This window comes from Leuciscus leuciscus (assembly GCF_965113295.1).
Source record: "Leuciscus leuciscus genome assembly, chromosome: 15".
Taxonomy (NCBI): domain Eukaryota; kingdom Metazoa; phylum Chordata; class Actinopteri; order Cypriniformes; family Leuciscidae; genus Leuciscus; species Leuciscus leuciscus.
Window position 1 is genome coordinate 5,955,377 of NC_138739.1, and position 23,452 is coordinate 5,978,828.

Sequence of the window (23,452 nt, forward strand, 5' to 3'; positions counted from 1 at the left end):
GTATCACCTCGAGTGCCGTCGCAAGACTACCTCGACAGACACCACTGTCAGGGTTGGGCTGCGGTTTTAAATAGACTTCTAGATCATGACTGCAGGGAAGGTCTTCATCTCCCAGATCTGAGGAAATCATGTGTTGGTTCAGTATAATACTTGGGGATTGCCTGGAGATGAGCACTGTATTTCTAGCGTGGAAGTACTTCTCCTACATTTGAAGGGTTAATTTGTGTTGATCCAAACTGGTATAATTCTGTAGAAAAATGGAAACAACTGAAGCCATAACAACACATCTAAAATTCACCAACCAGACGCCACAAACAGAACTAAACTAATTTTAAAAACATTTTATTAATCGTTTTTCTGGAAAAAAAAACCATGATAGCAACCCTTAAAATATCTGAAAAATACTTGCAATCAAACACGATTGAACTGAGATATTTATCTGGTTGTGTGTGAATCCTCCCCCAACCTCAGTCAGTTTCCGCTCACACATCCGTCTCCTTTAACATCACGAAAATCAACAAGCTTTTGCTGATCTTACATTTTCAATGAATTCTGGCCCTGAATGAAAACTAATAGCAGAAGAGTGAAATATTGGATTAGATATCTGTATCTACTGGTGTGTTATTTAGTGCCGTGAGCTGTCAATCAAATTTGACCTCTGACCTGTGACTCTTATTTGACTGTTGATGGATTCACTTTATTTCAGTGTAAAGATGTTTTGTGTGGAGTGGAAGATTCTGAGCTTCTTATTAGCAGGAGAGAAAATGAAGAAACGCTTCAGCCACAAACTACTGACACACACAGAGACGACAAACATCCAGCAGAAGCTGTTTATCCACCGACAGATCAAACCACACACACAGATGTTTGTACTGATCAAATAAAAGAGAAAAACCATTGCAGGGTTCATTTGACGCAAAAGCCACTAAATCACATGTATAATATCTGCCTGTGTTGTTGCAACAAAATTCATGAGTGAACATTAATGCAAACATACAGTAACCTGTAAATGTAATCGTTCATTTAGAGAATTATAATTTGGTTACCAGAAAGTTTGGTCTTGGGAAAATTTGATGAGAAATGCTTGAGTTCATAATCAGATATTTTGCTTTTGATTGCAGACTTTGGTATTTTGGTGAATCTGAGCAAAATTAAACACATGTGAGTTTTTCTTGGTCTTTTCTTCTGAACAAACTGAAATGTTTCGATTTTCTACCATAGTGTAGAAGTGATCTTTGATAGCAGCCTTTCTTTTGAAAGCCAAATCTCTGGCACTTGTAATACTGCTTTTTTAATCTTAAATACTCAATTACAACATATGATATCACTGTCAAATGCAGAAAAGTTAATTCATGCATTCATGACCTCAAGGCTAGATTATTGCAATGTTGTAACGATAGGCCTTATTGGTAGATGTTATCTGAATTAAAATGAGGTCAGATTAAACTGTGTGAGAGTTTGGAGTGTTTAAAAAGATGAGACGTACAACAGTTATAGTGAATAAATGTGTAATAAAAGTGTATTTACAATTTCTGTAAATACACAAATGACACAAATCTGGACACTGGACCAGAGTATGTCGCTAAAACAGGTCAGTAAGAGAAGTCACAGAATGTTTTGACCAACCTTCTTACTTTTTGGGCCCAGTTTATAATGTAAATGAACTAGAAGAGCAGTGGATGGTGCCGCTCCTGATTGGGGCGACCCCTGTAAGATTCAAAATAGAGACTGGGACTGACGTAAACATTGTGGCAGAAGAGACTTTCATCGCACTGGTCCCAGTAAAGACACTAGAGACAGCTAATGTCATATTGGATAGCCCTGGGGGAAAGTAATGCCCATTCTCTGCCTATGTGGCCCGTGGATATAACGTGAATAACCGGCTTAGTCGGTCTCTATCAGCTGACATGAACCTAGTAAGGAGAGTGGAGGAGGCGAACGTAACTTCTGAACGCTATGATGCATTTGGTGAGCATGTCACACTCAAAACTGACCGTCAAAATACTAAATGTAAATGACGTTTGCTCAAATTAAAAACAAAAAATGATCTTTGACCAAATGGCATGAAACTTTGTAAAGTTGTCAACACTTTCTAGATATATAAAAAAAATAAAAAAATAACAAATAAAAAAAAAAGTCCCACTTGTAGTGTTTGGGGTCTCCAGAGACGTATGAAAATGTATATTTTAAAAAAAAAGTCACATTTTACTCAGTTTATTCATGTTTTTAGATGAGTCATAAGATTTTTGCCCATCTTTGTAAAATAGCCCGAGTGTAAACCACAAACGAACAGCACAGAAGGGTTAAAAGACTTGCCGCAGCCATATGCTGTGTGTTCCCACTCCAATGCTTTAAAGGGTGAAAGAGGAGTTGCAGAGGATCGAGAACAATGGTGTCGTAGAGCGTGTGACACAACCGACCGAATAGTGTGTGCCAAAGACTGAACGAGGCAGTAAAACGAGAACATGTTGTGCTACCCACTGCTGATGAGATTATTGCTAAGCTTATTGGAGCAAAGGTGTTCTCCTCCTCAGATCCCTCTCCACCCAGAGCGCTGCAGACTCGCCACCTTTACCACACCATTAGGGAGATATTGTTTCAGGAGGCTTCCCTTCGGGATCTCGAGCGCTCCAGAGATCTTCCAGAGGAAAATGCAGGAGACGCTTCAAGTGCTGGAGGACTGAAGGTCTTTATGAATGACATACTATGGGTCTTCCCGGGAACAACATGACTCTCGAACAAGTGCTGCAGAGAGTGGAGTCTACAGGGTTAAAACTGAACACGGAGACATGCACGTACAGACCTAATTCGGTTCTGGGTCACCTTATTAACGAGACAGGAGTGCAGACAGATCCAGATAAGGATGCCATCCGACAGCTGCCAACACCACAAAATCTGCAGGAACTGAAAAGGGTGCTTGGCATTGTGAATTATTTGTGGAGGTTCATCCCCAACCTTTCGACAGTAAACCAGCCACTGTATGAACTCCTCAGGCAGAACAGTATGTGGATGTGGACACACACACACACACACACACACACACACACACACACACACACACACACACACACACACACACACACACACACACACACAGCAGACAGCTTTTGAAAACATCAGAGAGCTGCTCATGAAGGCACTAGTCGAGATACGCAGATCGAGGAGTGTGTGGCCAGCGTGTGGGCATGTGAGAAGTTTGAAAAATACTGTGTGTCTTGGATGAGTTTAAGCTGGTGACGGATAACAAGCCCCTGGTCCCTCTCATCAATAGCAGGAGGCTGGAGCTTATAGATACAGGACTCTCAAGTGTCACGCATTGAGCGTGACAGTCACTCATTTCGGTCTTTTGTCACGCACTCCCGCCACACATTGTATTTCTCACGCGGAAAAACTATTTATAATATATTTAATATGCCGCAGCGCCCAAAATTTCTCTGGCCGCGCTGCTCTCACCATGGCAACGGCAGGAATCAAGCGCGTCTCCCTGTCGAGCCTGCCACTTATCAGCCAGTCAAAAAAAGAAAGGGGCTAAACAATAGCCAATCAAAAATGGCACTACTGTATCTGGGTAAGATTTAACGCAACAGCCAGTGAAAAAAAAAGCATATCCTCGAATTGTTCACGTGATTTTCCAACAACGTCTTCCGAAAGTTTCGTGCACCCACAGACTGTGGAAACCACTCCGAGCTCCTATAAGCATCACTGAACACAGAGTAAGTCATGATCTCCTGTTTTAATGTTACAACAAATTCACAACTTGTTTGACACAAACAGTGACAACTTGACTGCTGTTAGAGAATGTTTCCCAGATAAAAGAAATGTCACTCTTGCCTGTCTTCAAAACTTGAGAGCCCTGTAGATAACGTCCCAGTATGATGTGCCAGGAAGAATTAAGGCATTTATGAAGGCAAAAGATCGGGTCAAACCTGTTACTAACAAGGTTTACATAATAAAGTGTCCAGTGAGTGAATTTACAGTGTAAATTTATAGAGTCTATTTTGGACACTAGATGGCGCTAGTTAATAGTGGGGTGTTTTATTTGATGAAATTTAAAGCTGCAGTAGGGAACTTTTAGAAAACGTTGACTTAGCCTGAAAATTTGAACAAGCACAGCTTACAGGTCACTTCCCCTCACTCTCTGCAGCGCTACAGCCCTCCCTCCACAGCTCCTCCCCCACAACGGAGCCTTCCGCGAACGTGCAGGCTAGTAAACATGCAGGGCCACTGATGACGGCGGATAAACAGTTATCGCACATTCACTGGTAGGGATGAAACATCAACAATATGCTTTACATTGACTATCATGGCCTGCCCATACTTAAACTACAAACTTGGTCCTCAAATCATTACGTATTTTGCGATACATGTAATGTAACTTCATAACGTTGCACTCTTTCTATAAGTTTTAAATAGCTAGCAAGATAATATATGTAACGTTACAGTATCTAAGTAATTATTCTAGCGATGTGTAATGCTAAATAAGGTTTGCTAGTACATTATTTCAGCAACATGACAAGCCAGTGAATGAGCTGGTTTCTATTGTTGCTTTGCACAGTGCGTGACATTTTATCTGTATGCTATGCGGCTAGAGTTTTGACACTGAGTAAATGGGCTCCGACGCGCTTGTTTATCGTCATTGGTCTTTTTCCGTTTACCTGTCTTTGTTGTATGAGCAGGTGCCACTCGAGAAATTGGCAGTTTTAGTTGTTTGTCCGCATTAGCAGAGCTGCGCGGCACACCGGCTATCTTGATTTTGAACGACGGTACGCGCTGTGCGAGAGAGGGGGGTGATGATCAGCGCGTACACAAGCATGATTGACACTGCTAAGACACTCCTCCTGGCTCTGATTGGTTGTTTCTTACCGGGAGCGGTGTATTTCTGCAAATGGCAATAGGACCACTGGGAGGAGCCTGGGGAGCTTGATTTTTTCACAGATTATCTGTCTCATATTCTACTGTCAGGACATAATGACAGTTTTAACAAATATGTAAAAAATACATTTTTACAAAAGTTACCAACTGCAGCTTTAAGGTAAAAAAATTATAATCTTGCATCACAATAAGTGTATTGTGATTGTCAAAACATTTTAATAACTAAACTGAATTTTATTAGGTTTAGTGACAACATGTTACAATGTTTATATGGTACAATTTCTGGTAAGCTATATGTTTTTTTTTTTTTTTTTTTTTTTTTTTTTGCTTGACACAAATTTCACGATTTCAATTCAATTCTTGTGATTTGATTTAATATTGAGTCATTTGGATAAATATTAGGAACACAAGATAGGCGTAAATTTTTCTCAAGAAAAAATCTCACCTAATGCTGGTAGTATTATTTAAGGTTAAAAATAACTCAAATTAAATATAATGCGTTTTTTATTATAATAACAACAACTTTATTTAATGATAGAAGTAAAAATATAATAAATATGTAATATACAGTAGTACACATATTTACCAAAATACTCTCTATAGCTCTTTTTTTCTAGCCAACTAACGTGCTATAGCTATAGCCTATATATTATGGTCATTAAATGGCTTTCCTGAGGTAAATGTTATGTGACATAATTGTTCTCCAGCTGTTTTATTGACACCTTTCCGCGTTTGAAAAACACTAATTGATGGGTATATGTATGATGAATATACATTTCAGTAAGTTGTACTGTTTCTTTCAATATATTCGTGTTTATTTAGTAGCTATTAGCTAGTAGGCTAGAGATGATTGGTTCACGTGCTGCTAGGGATCTGTCACGTCACATTTACAAGCGCCAAAACGGTATTTATTGTTTGAATTTCGTAATAAAATTGACAGAATCTGAGATCTGAGATTTTTTTTAATATCATAAGTAACCTCAGAGCCCGTCTACGGAGAGCCTGGTCACTCCCTATTAAGTCCTATTGTACCGAATTGGGTTGTAGTTCCACCAGAGTTCCACTGGGGGCGATCGCCCATGAGTGCAAAATTAATGGGAGTCTATGGAGCGAGACGGCTAAATTGTCTCTTTCACCCGATTGCCGTTGAGAAATCTCAGATTTGATTGTAGGTTTTGCAAGTTCAACATGGGTTATAGGTCGAAAGTTGAATGAACGAGTACTTATGTCCTTTCGATTTCTTACAGGTTGAGTTGTTGTTGCCCATAACACGCTAGCATTCTGCTAATGAACGCTGATTGGTCAGTGAAGGACTGATTACGACCAGAGATACCGCTTGATTTCACTGAGTCTGATGAACCTTGTTGTTCATGGCACAGGACTATGTCAGGTTAAGCTTGAGGTCGTGGAACACTGAAAACATGCGCCGAGCGCTGCTATTTCATAACACTGTGTCTAGACTGGACAAAGACAATAGCACGTCCATTATAGTCAGTGATACTACACTGGATGCGACGCTACACGACAAAACCCCGACAAAAAATTTGGAAATGGGAAATTTTATGAGAAAAGCTTGAGTTCATAATCAGATATTTTGATTGCAGACTTTGGTATTTTGGTGAATCTGAGCCAAATAACTCTTATAAAACTCTAATTGAAACACATGTGCTTAGCTAAGTGCTAAAGCATGCTATAATCAGCATAAAACAGGAAGTTGTTGTAACTCAAGCATGCAATGTGCAATCTCCCCCACACTTCACACGTTTAATAAATGCCCTGGCCTGAAGACACATACATGCCTAAATGTACACCCGTTGCTATGGGCGGGCCATAGGCGGCCGGGCCCGCCCCCAAAATGCTTGTGCCCCCACACTTGAGGCACAGATCTCTTAAAAAAAATTACTTTTTAATTTTATATTATCATAGTTGCTAATTTTGTGTTGCATTAATGTTGCATTCTTTATCATTCAAACATTAAAAATATAAAGAATGGTGTGATTTTGTTTGATTGATGGGAATCTACACTGCAACAGCCTATCACGGCCTTGCTAAAAAGAAAGTTAGGGCTACGTACGTGACGTAGCCTACGTCAGTGTAGCCGCTCAACAGTTACCGCGCATTTTTGAAAGCTGGATGAGTTTTCGCCGGCTTACTCGCTTCAGTTCGTCATGGATATCCGTAAGTGCCTCCACTCAAAGTACCGGTAGGTTCAAAGTCTCTGTTCGTGTGTATTTGTGTGCGTGTGTGTGTGTCTCATGGCAATGCATATCCCTCTGTTGACTGCTTTAAAATGCAATGTGTGAGATATGCTTCTGGTGTTACATCTAATATGTTTTATAGTCAAGATTTGTATGGATATTCATAACATTGCTTCTATATAATGTGGTGTAGGCTATAGGCTACCTGGTCATATTGCTGTTGGTTATGTTTAACGTGATGATTACGTGCTGCACGAGTAGAGTATACAATTATTATAAATATAGGTACTGTAGGCTAATAATAATTGTGCCCTCCCATGGATTTCATATGCCCTCCTTGGTCTGGCGACGGCACTGCCTAAATGTCATAGCGCCACCAGCTGGCCAGTGCTAACTGAAGCGTCGCATTGAAATTCTCACCTAACAGCTTCTTCTCACGCCTTCTTTGATTTGATTGGTCATCTCAAATATTTTTGACAATGACGAGCGGTCAGATTACAGCTGAACTCAGCTCAGAGGAGAAGGTCTGTTTAATATTGGTGCTCTGCAGTACCAAAGAAGAGTCACTAGGGGAGCGCGGGGCACAACGTAACGCAGGGCTAGTTGTAACACACTTGTTTTAAATACTTCCACACATGCTAGCATGACGAAACTTGGTGTATTTACTGGTTGCCATATCAAAACTATTTAGAGAAAAAATGCGCCAAAATTATTGTTTTTTTGGACGATATCCATAGACATTTATTAAACCATAGCAAAAGTTATTTTTTTGTGTGTATTTAAAATTAGACAAATCTGATATTATTTGAATCTCCAATATGTTATTTAACATTTGAGATAGTTCTTTAATGCTTCGCTAACTAGCAGAAGACACTAGCCGGGTTTAAATCCCAGTTGTACAGGTGGGGCATGTTGTCACAATGTGTTACAATGTGCCCCTATTAGAAATATTATATTATATTCTATACTTTTATTAATTCTATTGAGAAAACATGACAAAAAAGGTAAATAACGAGTGAGAGTCAATGTTCAGAAATTACTAATTCATTTGTTTTGAACTATGTTGTATAGCTGTGTTTTCCTGTGTTCGTAGTCAAAACTCAAAAATTAAAAATTAAAAAATACCATTATTTTATATGAAAAAGTTAATAATTGTATTTTATTAAGAATATATTTTAGTTTGTCTTGTATATTTTTTTTTATTAGATCAGATAATATTTTAAGCTGTCATATGCTCATGTTACAATGTACCCCGCACCTACGGGGCATGTTGTCACATTTCACTTCCATTCTTTCGGGGTGTATCAAGAAAAAAAAGTATATACTGTATTAATAAAACAAAACCACATAATTGTACTAGACATGTGGGAAATTAATGTGGGAAAAAATAAATACTCTGAACCATAAGTAGATTTACACAAACTGAGAAAGTCAAAAAGCGTTACTTTGTGCCCCTCTCTCCTCTACTATATTAGGCAATTATTTCACAAAGTACACCTCAGAAAAATACCGTGGTCCAGACCTCGGTGACCTCATAGCGGCTACGGCCATGTCTTTGAGGCATAGCTGGGTTTGCCAACTGTTCCGGATAATACGGAATCGTCCCGTATTTAAGGCATCAATGAAGTGTCCAGTATGAAAGCCATACGGAACGCAGTTTGTCCCGTATTTTCAGGCATACGCTCTAAATTGAGAATTAACCATTTATTTGAGACAAATCTTTGTATGATTTTGACTGAGAACCTTTTATACATCTTTTGTACACATATTTAACTGCAGATGCTGAAATGAAATGCACTGACTGTGTGGTACAGTCCAAATATTTTGAGGGCCCCTTATTCTGTCCCTTATTTTTCTATAAAGAACCACGATTGTCCCTTATTTTCCTTTCCATAAGTTGGCAACCCTAGTTGGCTGGGTGTAATATATTTTTAAATTTATCATTTATAATTTATTTAGTCTCACAGTGTAAAGGAGGCCAACTAGTAAGAGTTAGTAGAGGTCAGCTGTGGTCTTTAGTGTCCTTGTTAGTGTGCCCTCCTCCCATGTTGGAGACGCTGGTTCGAAACTTGCTCGAGCAGGCTGAGTAGGACCGGTCACATGTGGTGCCGTGACCCGGATGGGAATGAGGTTTGGGGGGCGAGTATAATGGAGGCAAACTAGTAAGAGCTGTGAGAGTAAAGCCCCTGGTCTCGAGTCGACTCGGTGGCTGATGATAGAGACTGCAGTCTTTATCGCCCTTGTTAGTGTTCCCACACACATCCCACGAGTGCTGTAGTTAGGACGATAAGGGCCCAGCAGAACCACCAATGTTTTTTACCATGTTGAAAATTTCAGAAGTTCCGTAATAAAATGTATAATGTTTGATTCGTTGAATTGGTGCATATCTTCAGTAAAATATAGGTTTGTTTACATTTTATTTTATGTATAACATCATTACTTTGCTGTAAATCATTTCATTTTATGCAAAGCATACAGGGACACAACCTAAACTAGTGTTGCTTCAGTCTTTTCACGTCATGGAAACACCTGATGCCTTGCATAAAATAAATCATTTTATTGGGTAAGATACTAAATCTAAACACTTTGGATGATAAAATATGTCACAGCACAGTTTGTTAATGGCCAGATTATGGAGTGAGTCACAGCATCTTTAGGTTATGAGTGAAATGCACGACGTAAGTCTGAAGTTAACAGCTCCCCGTCGAACGTGAGTCCAGCTCCGGCACGAGAACCAGCAGCGTTAAGATGGAAACGGGATAACAGAGACGGGTCGATTACACGCAGTACCTTCATACATAATGTATACAAGATTGCATTAGAAAATCTTGCAGATATACAAAAATAATTTAATAAATGCTAAAAAATAAAACTATTGCTTTAGTGAATGAGACCCGATGTTTAAAATAATGTAAAGTTTTATAGCCTATGTGGAGTAGTGCAGAAATTGTTAAAATACATAAAGTTAGCATTCCTCCAGGGGGCGCTCAACATAATGTAATAAAACATGGAGAGACTCTTGAACCTCAGAGTGAGAAAACTTTATTGATAAAGGCAAGCAAATACATATGGCAAATGGACAGCAGTATTATTGTCTTATCTGAGAGAAATATGTCATGTTCAGCCAGTAGAGGAGCTTCAGTATTAGAGACATCTGATCTGTACAATAATAACACTACCAGACATGAGATGCTTTCAGTGTGATTAGAGAAGTCATTTTAAAAGTCCACAATCAAATAAATATAGGATTGTAAAAAAAAAAAAAAAAAAAAATTAAAAAGGAAAGCAATGCGAATTATATTAACTAATATAGAGTAAGCAACGCAATATTTGGTAATCATCAGTATTTATCACGACTAACACTCACATTTGACACTTCGAGTATTAATGAGTTTCTTCTCAAATTATCTTCTAAGGTGAAAATGAGCCACCTAAAAAAAAAGTAAAAAAAAAGTAAATGCCAACAAATTAATATAAAAAGTCATTACAAATAAATTAAGATTAATAAATGATGATTAATAAATTATAAGAAAAATGGTAATATGAGAAATGACATCATCAACCATGTACCTGATGTGTGAATATGTGCTTGATCTGATCTCATAAACCACAATAATGACAGTAGCCACGCCCACCAGAGCAGAGAGGACCAATTGGATCACAGCTTCAGTAGGACCACAACAGTGGACAGAGTCTGAGGAATAAACACATCAAACTGAGATCAGATCAGTCAATAAACACTAATATCAGCGCTGTCGTACCTGCACATGTGTGACAGAGTGTGTTGATGTCCAGATGTGTGGTCTGGTTGCTGATGGGATTGTTCAGCACACAGCTGTAGGTGTTTTTATCCTGATATTCCACCTCCAGAGGTAGAGAGAGACTGATGCTGAGATCAGACACACTGATGCTGGACAATACACTGATTCCTTTATACCAGGAGAGAGTCACATGACTCACATTCACCACTGATGAACACACCAATGAACATGATGATGATGATGAAGAACAGTGTGAAGAGTTACTGCTGATGACAGGAACAGGCAGACGAGCTGGAAAACATGAGAGAATAAAGGTAAATGAGGATGAATGAAGATAATCAAGCAGACGAGGAAAAAACGTGAGGAACCAAGATTATTAAAAGTAGAGCATTTAAAACAATCTGAAATAGAAAGTTAAATATTAACCTGAAAAGAAAAAGGTATTTAGACATTTTAAGTAATTTTATACTTCTTCAGATTTACTTTAATGCTGCAATAAATAAAAGAAATGAAAACAATAATAAACTCACCATGGACAGTGAGACTGAAACCCTTGATCACACGGTTGATCTGTAGTTGATAACCTCCATCATGTTCAGCTCTGGTGTTTGTGATGGTCAGAGATCCAGTTTGATTGTCCAGCTTCAGTCTGTCTCTGAATCTCCCATCAAGAACATCATCATATACAGTGATTCTGTCGGCCCGTTTATTGATTTCAGCTATTAAAGTGATTTCATCTCCAATTATCCTCCACTGAATCAGATCATTATCCAGAATTTGCAGAAAAGGCATTTCGAGAGTGACAGGCTCTCCCTCCTTCACTGACACCCACATTTTTGCACCTCTAGAAGAAGCCGCACCTGAAGAACAAACAGAGTTCATCTCAGATTAACAGTTTATTTAAATTTTTATAGTAAATAGTTTTAAATATAAATTTGAAATGAGTAACATAAAACAACTGAACAAACAAAAAGTTAAATGGTTAATTACAGTTTGTGGTCATTGAAATATAAAACAGGTGAAGCAAATATTTAACTCACTAATGACAGTGAGACTGAAACTCTTGATCTCATTGTTGATCTGTAGTTTATAAAGTCCAGAGGCTGTAGTTCTAGTGTTCGTGATGGTCAGAGATCCAGTTTGATTGTCCAGCTTCAGTCTGTCTCCGAATCTCCCACCATTATATACAATGATTCTGACGGCCCGTTTATTGATTTCAGCTATTAAAGTGTTTTCATCTCCAAATCTCCACTGAATCACATCATCATCCTTCATTTCAGTAAGATCAGAGTTCTCTTACGAGAGTACTCTCGTGTTGCGTAAGCTAGCTTACGCTACGGGAAAAACCCTTTTCTCGAGAATACTGAAGCCAAAAAATTATCCTTAATTTTTGCATAAGTTTAAAACGCATTGCTGCATAAGCAGACCTAGGCAGAGCGGCTCGCGCGCCTATTGGTTGCTCAGCAGCAACTGCTGCAACCTATCCAGGACCTGCTCGTGACGAAGCACCAATGAGGGCGCGGGCGCCCGTGCGCGTCACGTCCCGCCAGAATGGGCGTGGCTACAGGCTATAAAAGCAGGCCCGTGAGGTTGTTCTCTGATTTTTCAACTCTTCAGCGAAGTGGACACTCACCTCGCTGTTCTCCGGAGAAGCTGCGCCGTCGAAGAGCCTTCAGCGGGACGAGCTTCAAGCCGGCCATCTCGCCGCTTCCTCTGCCGTTCCTGCTACGCTATCCGGCGCCGAATATCCTTTTCATTACCGCGTGTTACGTTACACACGCTTGCATCTAAAAGAGCGAGGCGTTGTTGCAAATGCCTCTTTTCAAAAAATGCGGCTCCTGCCGAGCCGATCTCAGCGACGGGGACCGCCACATCCTGTGCGTTTCCTGCCTGGGACAGACACACGCGGACCACGCGCTTTCCCTGGGCGGCTGCCCGGAATGTGAAGTGATGTCTATGGCGACCCTGCGGGCTCGCCTAGCATCTTTCAGCGTGGATCCCGCCCCTCCGCTTCTCTCTTCTGGGCCGCGCCGTAAAAAGCGCCGTTCACAGAGAACACCGGAGGCATCTGCCGCGAGCGCTTGCATGCCGGATCTCTCCCCGTGTGCATCGCTCTCTGCATCCCCCACCTCTATCACGGCCGGCCAGCCACCCGCTGTGGATATCGAGTCGGGGGGAGATGACGCAGAAGGGGACAGCTGCTCTATCCTGGCTTCTGACTGCGAAGGCTGGTCGGGCTCCATTCCGGACCCCGCCCCTTCTCTTCAGGAATCGAGCGGTGTGCGGTCTACATTCGACGCTGAGCTTCTTCGCCTGCTTACCAAGGCCGTGGAGGACCTCGGCCTCGATTGGTCGCTTCCTGACGAGCCTGCACCCAGCAGGCTGGACGGTTGCTTTCTGCCAGGCCGCCGCTCGACGCCTCACACGAGGCCTGCCCCCTTTCTTCCGGAGCTCCACGAGGAGCTCACTAAGAGCTGGAAGGCGCCATTTTCTGCCAGGCTGCGTTCTACTGTCTCTTCGACGCTCTCTCTGGTAGACGGCGCGAAAGACAAGGGCTACCTCTGCATTCCTCCGGTCGAGGAACCGGTAGCCACGCACCTCTGCCCGCCTTCCGCCGGATGGCAGTCTCATCCTTCACTGCCTTCCAAAGCCTGCAGGACTACTTCGGCTTTGATCGGTCGCGCCTACACCGCCGCCGGTCAAGCCGCGTCTGCACTTCACACAATGGCCGTGCTTCAGGTCTATCAGGCCGACCTTCTCCGTAAAATGGACGAGGCGGGCCCGAACCCTGAGAATTTTAATGACCTCAGGAGCGCGTGAGACCTCAAAATGCCTTGAGATACTTTCTCCCCCTCCTCAAAGGCCACAACGTTTTGGTCCGCACGGACAACATGTCAGTGGTGTCATACATCAACCGCCAGGGCGGTCTCAGGTCACGGAGCCTTCACAAGCTGGCGGAACGCCTCCTCTTGTGGGCCCGTCACAACCTGCGCTCACTGAGAGCGTCACATGTCCCGGGCTCCCAAAATGTGGGCCCAGACATGCTGTCCAGGGACAACGTTCCCCCCGGGGAATGGTCCCTGCACACTCAGATAGCCCAGTTACTATGGGACATCTTCGGCAGAGCGGATGTCGACCTCTTTGCGTCGACGGAGAACGCGCACTGCCCAGTATTCTTCACGAAACAGAGAGATGCGCTGGCCCACGACTGGCCCAGCCGTCCGCTCTATGCGTTTCCCCCGATCGCGATGTTACCACAGGTAATCAAGCGCATCAGGGAGAGCAAATGCTCTGTGCTCCTCGTGGCGCCGCTCTGGAGGAATCAAGTGTGGTTCTCAGAGCTGATGCAACTGACGAGCACGACCCCGTGGCCGATTCCGGTGAGGAAAGATCTCCTCTCCCAGGCCAGGGGCGCGATCTGGCACCCGCGCCCCGACTTATGGGCCCTGCATGCATGGGCCATCAACGGGTACCCGCTGACCTCCCAGCGGCAGTGTTGAACACAATTACTCAGGCTAGAGCACCCTCTACGAGAAGGCTCTACGCCTCTAAATGGTCAGTGTTTTCCGGCTGGTGCTCGGCCCGAAACTTAGACCCACAGCGCTGTAGCGTTGCAGAGGTTCTCTCCTTTCTGCAAGAGCTTTTGGACGAGGGCAGGTCCCCCTCCACGCTCAAAGTGTATGTGGCGGCCATTGCGGCGTTTACAAAACCTTTGCATGGCCGGTCACTGGGTAGAGACGACCTCATTGTTAGGTTCCTAAGAGGAGCTAGGAGGTTAAATCCTCCTCAGCCCCCTCTGGTTCCAGCCTGGGACCTCTCCTTGGTCCTGGAAGCCATGAAGGGCGAACCCTTTGAACCCCTTCAGTTCGTGGATTTGCGGTATCTTTCACTGAAGACCGCTTTTCTCAAGGCTCTCGCTTCAGTTAAGCGAGTGGGTGACCTTCACGCGCTCTCTATGAGTGCTTCGTGCTTGGAGTTTGGGCCTAATGACTCTAAAGTCATCCTTAAACCGAGGCACGGTTATGTCCCCAAAGTGCTTTCCACTCCGTTCAGATCACAGATCATTTCACTGTCAGCTCTTCCGAGATCTGAGGGTGAGGACGATGTGAATTTTCTCTGCCCCCGTCAGGGCGCTGAGAATATATGTCGAACGGTCTGATGCTTTCAGGCAGTCAGAGCAGCTCTTCGTTTCGTTCGGTGGCCGCACTAAGGGCTTAGCCACATCGAAACAGAGCCTGTCCAGATGGATAGTTGACGCTATCGCTATGGCTTATAGGTCTAAGAACCTTCATTGCCCTCTGGGCGTCAGAGCGCACTCCACCAGAGGCATGGCCTCGTCGTGGGCGTGGTCTCGCGGAGTCTCGCTCCATGATATTTGTATGTCGGCGGGCTGGGCCTCTCCGTCTACATTTATCAGGTTTTATAACCTGGAGGTGCCTGCCCTACAGGCTAAACTGTTGTCAGTCTAACATACTAGCTCTGTTCGCTCTCGCTGCAGATCGACACAGACTGTGTGTGGTTTGTGTTATACACAGGCTCCAGATCGACAGACCAGGTCTTCCTGTCTGTGATCGTTTTTCACCTGTCCTTCGGGTTCAGGTGGCTGACAGGCAGTGTTATCATTCTTAGTTCAGCCCACGGATGTACCTGGCTGTTCTATTGTATTAAGCACCCATTCCCACACCCTGGAATGGTTATCTCTCCCTGGGCCCCACCCTCATCGGCCCAGATATTACCACTTACGTTTGTCCCCGGGCACATGCCCTTGGGAACGTGCATGTGGACCTTCTCTAGCACGCACGGCGTTTTACATTGGGTTCCCGTAGCGTAAGCTAGCTTACGCAACACGAGAGTACTCTCGTAAGAGAACGCTCTCGGTTACTAACGTAACCTCGGTTCTCTCTAGATGAGGGAACGAGTGTTGCGTAACCCTGCCGTGCTTGTGCTACTTCTGGTTCGCTTCAGATTGAAAAACCAGAGAACAACCTCACGGGCCTGCTTTTATAGCCTGTAGCCACGCCCATTCTGGCGGGACGTGACGCGCACGGGCGCCCGCGCCCTCATTGGTGCTTCGTCACGAGCAGGTCCTGGATAGGTTGCAGCAGTTGCTGCTGAGCAACCAATAGGCGCGCGAGCCGCTCTGCCTAGGTCTGCTTATGCAGCAATGCGTTTTAAACTTATGCAAAAATTAAGGATAATTTTTTGGCTTCAGTATTCTCGAGAAAAGGGTTTTTCCCGTAGCGAAAGCTAGCTTACGCAACACTCGTTCCCTCATCTAGAGAGAACCGAGGTTACGTTAGTAACCGAGAGCGTTAAGAGTGACAAAATTTCCCTCTCGCACAGATACTGACTTCACTTCATCATCACCAAACACTCCTGAAGAACAGAGTTTTTCACAGATTAAAGCTTTAAAAACATTTGATGTTGGTTTGATGAAGCTACACTAAAATACTTTTAATCATGTAAATGTGAAGTGAATAATATTCTGCAGCATTACAAAGACAAAATCCATAAAAACACATTTAAAACTCACCAACCAGATGCCACAAACAGAGCAAAACTAACATTTTCTTCATCGGTTCACTGAAAGGCCACAATAGTAACACTTAAAATGACTCTCAGATTGATCTGAAACACGACTGAACTGTGATATTTATCTGGTTGTTGCTTCAGTCACAGTTTCCGTTTCACCGTTTTCCTGATCTTACATTTATGGGCCTGTATGAAAACTAAAGAATAAACTATTGGATTAGATATCTGTATCTACTGGTGTGTTATTTAGTGTTGTGTGCTGTCAATCATATTTTATCATGTTTACATGTTTTGTTAACAATTTTGCTCAATGTATCAAATATATCACGGACAGCTGACTCCTGGAGCTTTTCAAATTCTGTGTGGTTAGTTTGCAGCAGTGGCATTTTTACCTCTATAAGGGTATTTTATGTGAACTTTAATGTAAAATTCTTAATACATTTTTTTTTTGTTCTGTTTAGTTTTTTTAGCATCTGAAGTGGTATTTTGATTCATTTACACAGACTGATTAATGCAGCTCTGATGTAGCATAAAAGCATGACTGGAAATGCATAGATAATTGTCACAGGTGTTGGCAAGCAATCAGACAGACGAAGACGATGAAGATAGTTCCAAACGACAAAGTTTAACCCTCTGAGGTCTGAGCTGTTTTCTGGGCCCTGGAGGTGGTCTGACATGCTCTGACATTTGTGTTTTTTTCTGTTACTAGTGACATTTTCATGGCTAAAGTCTAATTACACTGTATTCAGCACAAACTCTGCTACAATAATATATCAGCAGCATGTATGTAAAAGTTTGTAGTTTTGAGATAATGACATTTATGCGTGGTTTGTGAAAATACAAAAAAAAATTCTCACTGAAATAAGGCCATGAAACCCATACTGATTATTTCTTCACAAGACTTTTGAAAATTGTATGACATAGCCTAGAATATTTGCTCCAAAACTATGTGAAAATCACCCTGACTGCTCATTCAGATAAGACAATATATTGATTTAAAATTTCTAAGACGTGTTTTGTGTGACAAAGTCAAATGCGAAGAGGCGTGATCATCTCATGAATATGTAAGCTTTTAACACCTGAGAAAGACAAAGACACTCCCCTAAATGCCCTATTAGGAGCGATCAGGCCCTGTCATTCAGAGCAACCTTGCACAAAGAATGAGGAGATTTAAAAAAGAATGGCTTTTAGATTGTTTGGATTTATTTACAACACAACACAATCCAAAAATACAAATGACAAAAGAGCACATTGAAAACAATGATCCAAAGACAGAGACCTTTGTGCCATTCCTAAAAACATTGTACATAGCCTACCTTTCATTTCCAAGGTGTTTGATTTTCACTTTACCATGTTCATGTACAGAGACTCATGTGAATGTTGAAGTCAGCAGGACTCAGTTGCATCTGGTCCCTGAAAGAAAAAAAGAAAAGAAAAAACTGTGAACATACTGATATCAAGAGAAACTAGGGCTGCACGATTTTGGGAATAGATTTTAGATTTTTCTGGTTAAAATTTCTTTTTAAAATTCACAGAATACACACACACACACACACACACACACACGTTTCCAACAATATATAATGAACACCAGGTTTGTTGTGCCTTGTAGGCATAGGCTACGCAGTGCTGCATAAAATAATAATAACAATAAATTAAATCTTCCAAAAGATTTCAAGAACAACTACGCTAGAGAAAAATATATTGATTATCATATGTTACTTCAAATGTTTCCATTCGTTATGATGATATGAAATGAGATAATAGTAAAAACATAAAGCCTAATGTTTGGTGCATTTTTCCTTTCAAACGCAATCGCGCTCCAAAATATGATACATTAAAACCCACAGTGCGCTCCAAAATATGATACATTCAAACGCCATCGCGCTCCAAAATATTAAACATTATGGTTATACATATCTATGTTTGAGCAGATATCCACAAACAGTATTTAACAGGAAACACGGGTCTAAATAGTATAATATTCACCATATATCTAGCAACAGTTCAACTGCAATGTGAAGTTTATGCAACAATACCATAAACTAATAAGTAAGAATTTCTTACCTTACATCTGTCACATGCCTGTCCTGTCTTGTGCTGCACATGGGTGTTTTGTTATTTTGGGCCATGTGCTCGTGTCTATTGTCTAGCCCCTCCCATCTTGTTATCTGATTATTGGTTAATTTGTCCCACCTGTCTGTCTCGTTACCCTCCTTTGTTTGTTCCCCTATTTAGCCTCCTTGTGTTTGTAGTCTTGTGCTGGTTCGTTGTCCGAGTTACCTGTCCTTGATGTTCCTGTCTGTTGGATATCTGAGTTCTGAGTTTTTGTACTTTGTTTGTGTTTGTTTATTAAATCTCCTCTGCACTTGAATCCTCGTCTCTCGTTTAGTGTTCCGTGACACAACGAACCAGCCATAATGTGGATTCAGCGGAGCGAGATTTTTTCTCCAGAGGAGGAAAAGGGAAATTCCATTTCCCTATTTGAGTATTTCTCCAGATGCGCTCAAAGGACTTTGGAGGAGGAGAGCACCATGTCAGACGGTGATCAGATCGGAGGAGGTGGTCCGGTGGTCCGGAAACGGAGGAGAAGGAAGACCTCCTCTGTGACTATTCCGGTGGTCCCGAGTCCGGTGGTCCCAGTTCCGGTGGTCCCGAGTCTGGTGGTCCCAGTTCCGGTGGTCTCGAGTCTGGTGTTTCCGGAGGCGGAGGAGGAGGAAGACTTCCTGCCTCCCCAATGACCCGGAGGCCGTCCCCTCCGAGCAGCCCGCTGTCGTCCCGGAGGTCGTCCCCTCCGAGCAGCCCGCTGTCGTCCCGGAGGCCGTCCCCTCCGAGCAGCCCGCTGTCGTCCCGGAGGCCGTCCCCTTCGAGCAGCCCGCTGTCATCCCTGAGATCGTCTCGGAGTCGCCCACCATCAGTCCTGCCACGGCCAAGAGAGTGGTCTTCCTTTTTTATGCAGTGGCGGTACTGCAGGCGTGGAGGAAGCACAGGACGTCTGCCGATCCAGAGACTGTTCTTGAGCCTGTGTCTTCGGACAAGATGGCCACCGCCGAGCCTGTTCACGTCACGCCTGCCGAGCCTGTGTCTTCGGATAAGATGGCCACCGCCGAGCCTGTTCACGTCACGCCTGCTGATCCTGTGTCTTCGGACAAGATGGCCGCCGAGCTTGTTCACGTCACGCCTGCCGAGCCTGTTTCCCCTGACAAGATGGCCGCCGTCGAGCCTGTGTCTGTTCCTGAGCCTGAGCCGGTGGTGTCTGTTCCTGAGCCTGAGCCGGTGGTGTCTGTTCCTGAGCCTGAGCCGGTGGTGTCTGTTCCTGAGCCTGAGCCGGTGGTGCCAGTTCCTGTTCCTGAGCCGGTGGTGCCAGTTCCTGTTCCTGAGCCGGTGGTGCCAGTTCCTGTTCCTGAGCCGGTGGTGCCAGTTCCTGTTCCTGAGCCGGTGGTGCCAGTGTCTGTTCCTGAGCCGGTGGTGTCTGTTCCTGAGCCGGTGGTGTCTGTTCCTGAGCCGGTGGTGTCTGTTCCAGTTCCTGAGCCTGAGCCGGTGGTGTCTGTTCCAGTTCCTGAGCCTGAGCCGGTGGTGTCTGTTCCAGTTCCTGAGCCTGAGCCGGTGGTGCCAGTTCCAGTTCCTGAGCCTGAGCCGGTGGTGCCAGTTCCAGTTCCTGAGCCTGAGTCGGTGGTGCCAGTTCCAGTGCCTGAGTCGGTGGTGCCAGTGCCTGTGCCTGAGTCGGTGGTGCCAGTGCCTGTGCCTGAGTCGGTGGTGCCAGTGCCTGTGCCTGAGTCGGTGGTGCCAGTTCCAGTGCCTGAGTCGGTGGTGCCAGTTCCAGTGCCTGAGTCGGTGGTGCCAGTTCCAGTGCCTGAGTCGGTGGTGCCAGTTCCAGTGCCTGAGTCGGTGGTGCCAGTTCCAGTGCCTGAGTCGGTGGTGCCAGTTCCAGTGCCTGAGTCGGTGGTGCCAGTTCCAGTGCCTGAGTCGGTGGTGCCAGTTCCAGTGCCTGAGTCGGTGGTGCCAGTTCCAGTGCCTGAGTCGGTGGTGCCAGTTCCAGTGCCTGAGTCGGTGGTGCCAGTTCCAGTGCCTGAGTCGGTGGTGCCAGTTCCAGTGCCTGAGTCGGTGGTGCCAGTTCCAGTTCCAGTGCCTGAGTCGGTGGTGCCAGTTCCAGTGCCAGTGCCTGAGTCGGTGGTGCCAGTTCCAGTGCCAGTGCCTGAGTCGGTGGTGCCAGTTCCAGTGCCAGTGCCTGAGTCGGTGGTGCCAGTTCCAGTGCCTGAGTCGGTGGTGCCAGTTCCAGTGCCTGTGCCTGAGTCGGTGGTGCCAGTTCCAGTGCCTGTTCCGTGGCCGCCCGAGGGGTCTTCACCGCCCTGACCGCCCGAGGGGTCTTCACCGCCCTGGCCGCCCGAGGGAAAGTCTCCGCCCTGGCCGCCCGATGGACTGTCGTCTCCGCCCTGGCCGCCCGATGGACTGTCTGCTCCGCCCTGGCCGCCCGATGGACTGTCTGCTCCGCCCTGGCCGCCCGATGGACTGTCTGCTCCGCCCTGGACTCCCGAACTTTGTGTGCCTCCCTGGCCTTCTGAACGGTCCATTCCCCTTTTCCCGCCCTGGTCTGTCCCCCCCGTCCCGCCCTGGTCTTATGGAGCGTCTGGTAGCCACTCCGTAGGGAGGGGGTAATGTCACATGCCTGTCCTGTCTTGTGCTGCACATGGGTGTTTTGTTATTTTGGGCCATGTGCTCGTGTCTATTGTCTAGCCCCTCCCATCTTGTTATCTGATTATTGGTTAATTTGTCCCACCTGTCTGTCTCGTTACCCTCCTTTGTTTGTTCCCCTATTTAGCCTCCTTGTGTTTGTAGTCTTGTGCTGGTTCGTTGTCCGAGTTACCTGTCCTTGATGTTCCTGTCTGTTGGATATCTGAGTTCTGAGTTTTTGTACTTTGTTTGTGTTTGTTTATTAAATCTCCTCTGCACTTGAATCCTCGTCTCTCGTTTAGTGTTCCGTGACAACATCTTTCTTGTCTTCAAATCGCGTTCTTCTTCTTCTGGGATAAATCCAATGTAAGCTCAGACGTGTCTTCCAAACTCAACGAAAAGCAGAGACTTGTGAAGTGTTTTGGTGTTTTGTGTTTGAGGTAACGAGGGCGTTCGCGTTGCATGTGGAGATTTGCATGTGAATCACTTTTGCGTGAGTGGGCGTGTCGAATTAAAAAGTAATTAGCAAGCGTTTGAGATACTGGACATCCTGTTGGTTTTATACAAATTACTTAAACAGAGAATATTTGTTTTCAGTTTGAATCCGATCATTTAAAAGTACACACTTAAATGTGTATAAAGGTATATGGCTCATAAATGTGTGAGAAGTATTCGCTGAGTTTTGTTTCAGTTTATAGACGTGCTCAAGAAAAAAAAGTTCACCGCAACGGAGAGGCAGAACGCACACCCTGTTTATTTTCTTTATTTTACAAAAGCACAATGTTTTGATTTGATTGTAAGTGGACACATACAAAAGTAGAAATATCACAGATTATTTTTTTATATTTCTTTTTTCTGTATAACCATAAATGACGGAGTAATTTAAGTTTATGTTGCTGCTATGTGAAAAAAATCCAGCAAAACGCGTCGGCGCGTTTCTCGACCTCAGAGGGTTAATAGTAAATCCCAAAAGGCAGGCAGACAGATCTAAACAAACAAGTGGCGGGTATCTGAACAAGGAACACAGAAGATGACTGAAAACAAATGAAAAGTCCACGAAAACTAAACACACTGAACATACTGTGACAGAACGCCCTCTCCCGGTAGGCGTGACCTCGTGCTGTAACAGGAGAAGTGTGCTAGGGATGGAGGGTGCTGTGGATGTGACCGAGGTGATGCTGCAGGCAAGGAGCCAGGAGATGGCAAAGAGATGGCAAAGGGTAGGCATGCCAGCAGAGGAAGCTGGAGGAGGTTTAGGCAGAGGACGGCTGACTGAGAGGAGATGGAACTGAAGGGTCCAAGGTGGTGCAGAATGTGGTGATGGGATGGTGGTGAGTGGATGACAATCCTCTGGCGGTAAAGGTGGAGATATTCCGCTAGCACAGACCCAGAGCTTGCCAGTGCCAACAGCCCACGGCAGAGATGAGGGACGAGGGAGGGAGGAGTCCAGGTAGTGTTGAGGCTGATGAAAACTGGGGGAAAACCGACGGAGATGTGGCCGATGGATCCTCAGGCACAGAGCCGATGTAATCAAGCAACATCGCTGGCACTGGAGGCGATGCCACGGCGACGAACGTCGAAGGTGGAGCCAGAGAACCCGAGGGCTGAGGTGGAGCCAGTGTGATGGAAGACAGAGGAGACGCCAAGGGGAAGGAGGAACCCGCTGCAGCCGTAGGGGTGGAGGGACGGAGTGCCCACATGTCCGTGGCAGAAATGGTGTGACGACTGACCAAGGGGGGGAGGAGCCAAGATGGACCGAAGAGAAAATGGTCCAGAGGCGAAGACGCAGGATCCTCTCGCACGGATGAATGAGCTGCAGCTCGACGTCACAGGGACTCCCCGGAGCTGTAGACATCCGGCAGCGGTGGGGCTGAGGGACTGGCTGAGCTTTGCGGTGCCACAAAACTTGACAGAAAAACATTTAGAATAGCACAGTCCATGTAGATTGAAGAAATGATTAAATCATAGTTCATAGTGTTGTGTAGAAACAGCGATGATGAAGGTACCGGGTGGGATAGGGTGGAAGTTGAAACTTCCTTATTGAAGTCTATCAGCCAGTCCTGATTCTTTGTACTTAATGTTCCCTCGTCTGTTGATGTTGCTGGCTCACCCACCGGTCAGAAAAACACCAGCCATGCCGCGCTGAACCGAGCCGTGCCATTCAGTGGAGAAGCGCCATTACAGTATGATGGAGCTCCACTTCCAGGGTGAGGGGCAGCTCTGTCCTCAGGCGGTGGGTAGATCTCCGTCTGCGGGGGACTCGCACGATTTCTCTGCGGTCAATGGTGGTGATTCGGGCTCTGGGTTTGGCTGTGTCGGGGATCGGGGAAGGACGCTCTCCAGACACCGGATGATGGCTTCTTTCCAGTTCAGACCGGTGGTGTCTGGGAGATCCACAGGATGATGGTAATTTACCCT

General features: G+C 44.7%; 2 protein-coding genes across 2 annotated transcripts in view; one reads left to right on the plus strand and one right to left on the minus strand.

Annotated features, from left to right (window-relative positions):
* The window catches only part of LOC309476105 (putative nuclease HARBI1), a 123,055-nt gene that overhangs the window by 46,930 nt on the left and 52,673 nt on the right, over positions 1 to 23,452 (minus strand). The gene's annotated exons all lie outside the window — the stretch shown is intronic.
* On the plus strand, positions 18,784 to 20,811 carry LOC309474876 (uncharacterized protein; the record flags this gene model as incomplete). Its single annotated transcript, XM_082137495.1, has 3 exons — positions 18,784 to 18,969; positions 19,037 to 19,135; positions 19,220 to 20,811. 3 exons carry the CDS (start codon positions 18,784 to 18,786, stop codon positions 20,714 to 20,716), a joined length of 1,782 nt encoding a protein of 593 aa, XP_081993621.1. The 3' UTR covers positions 20,717 to 20,811.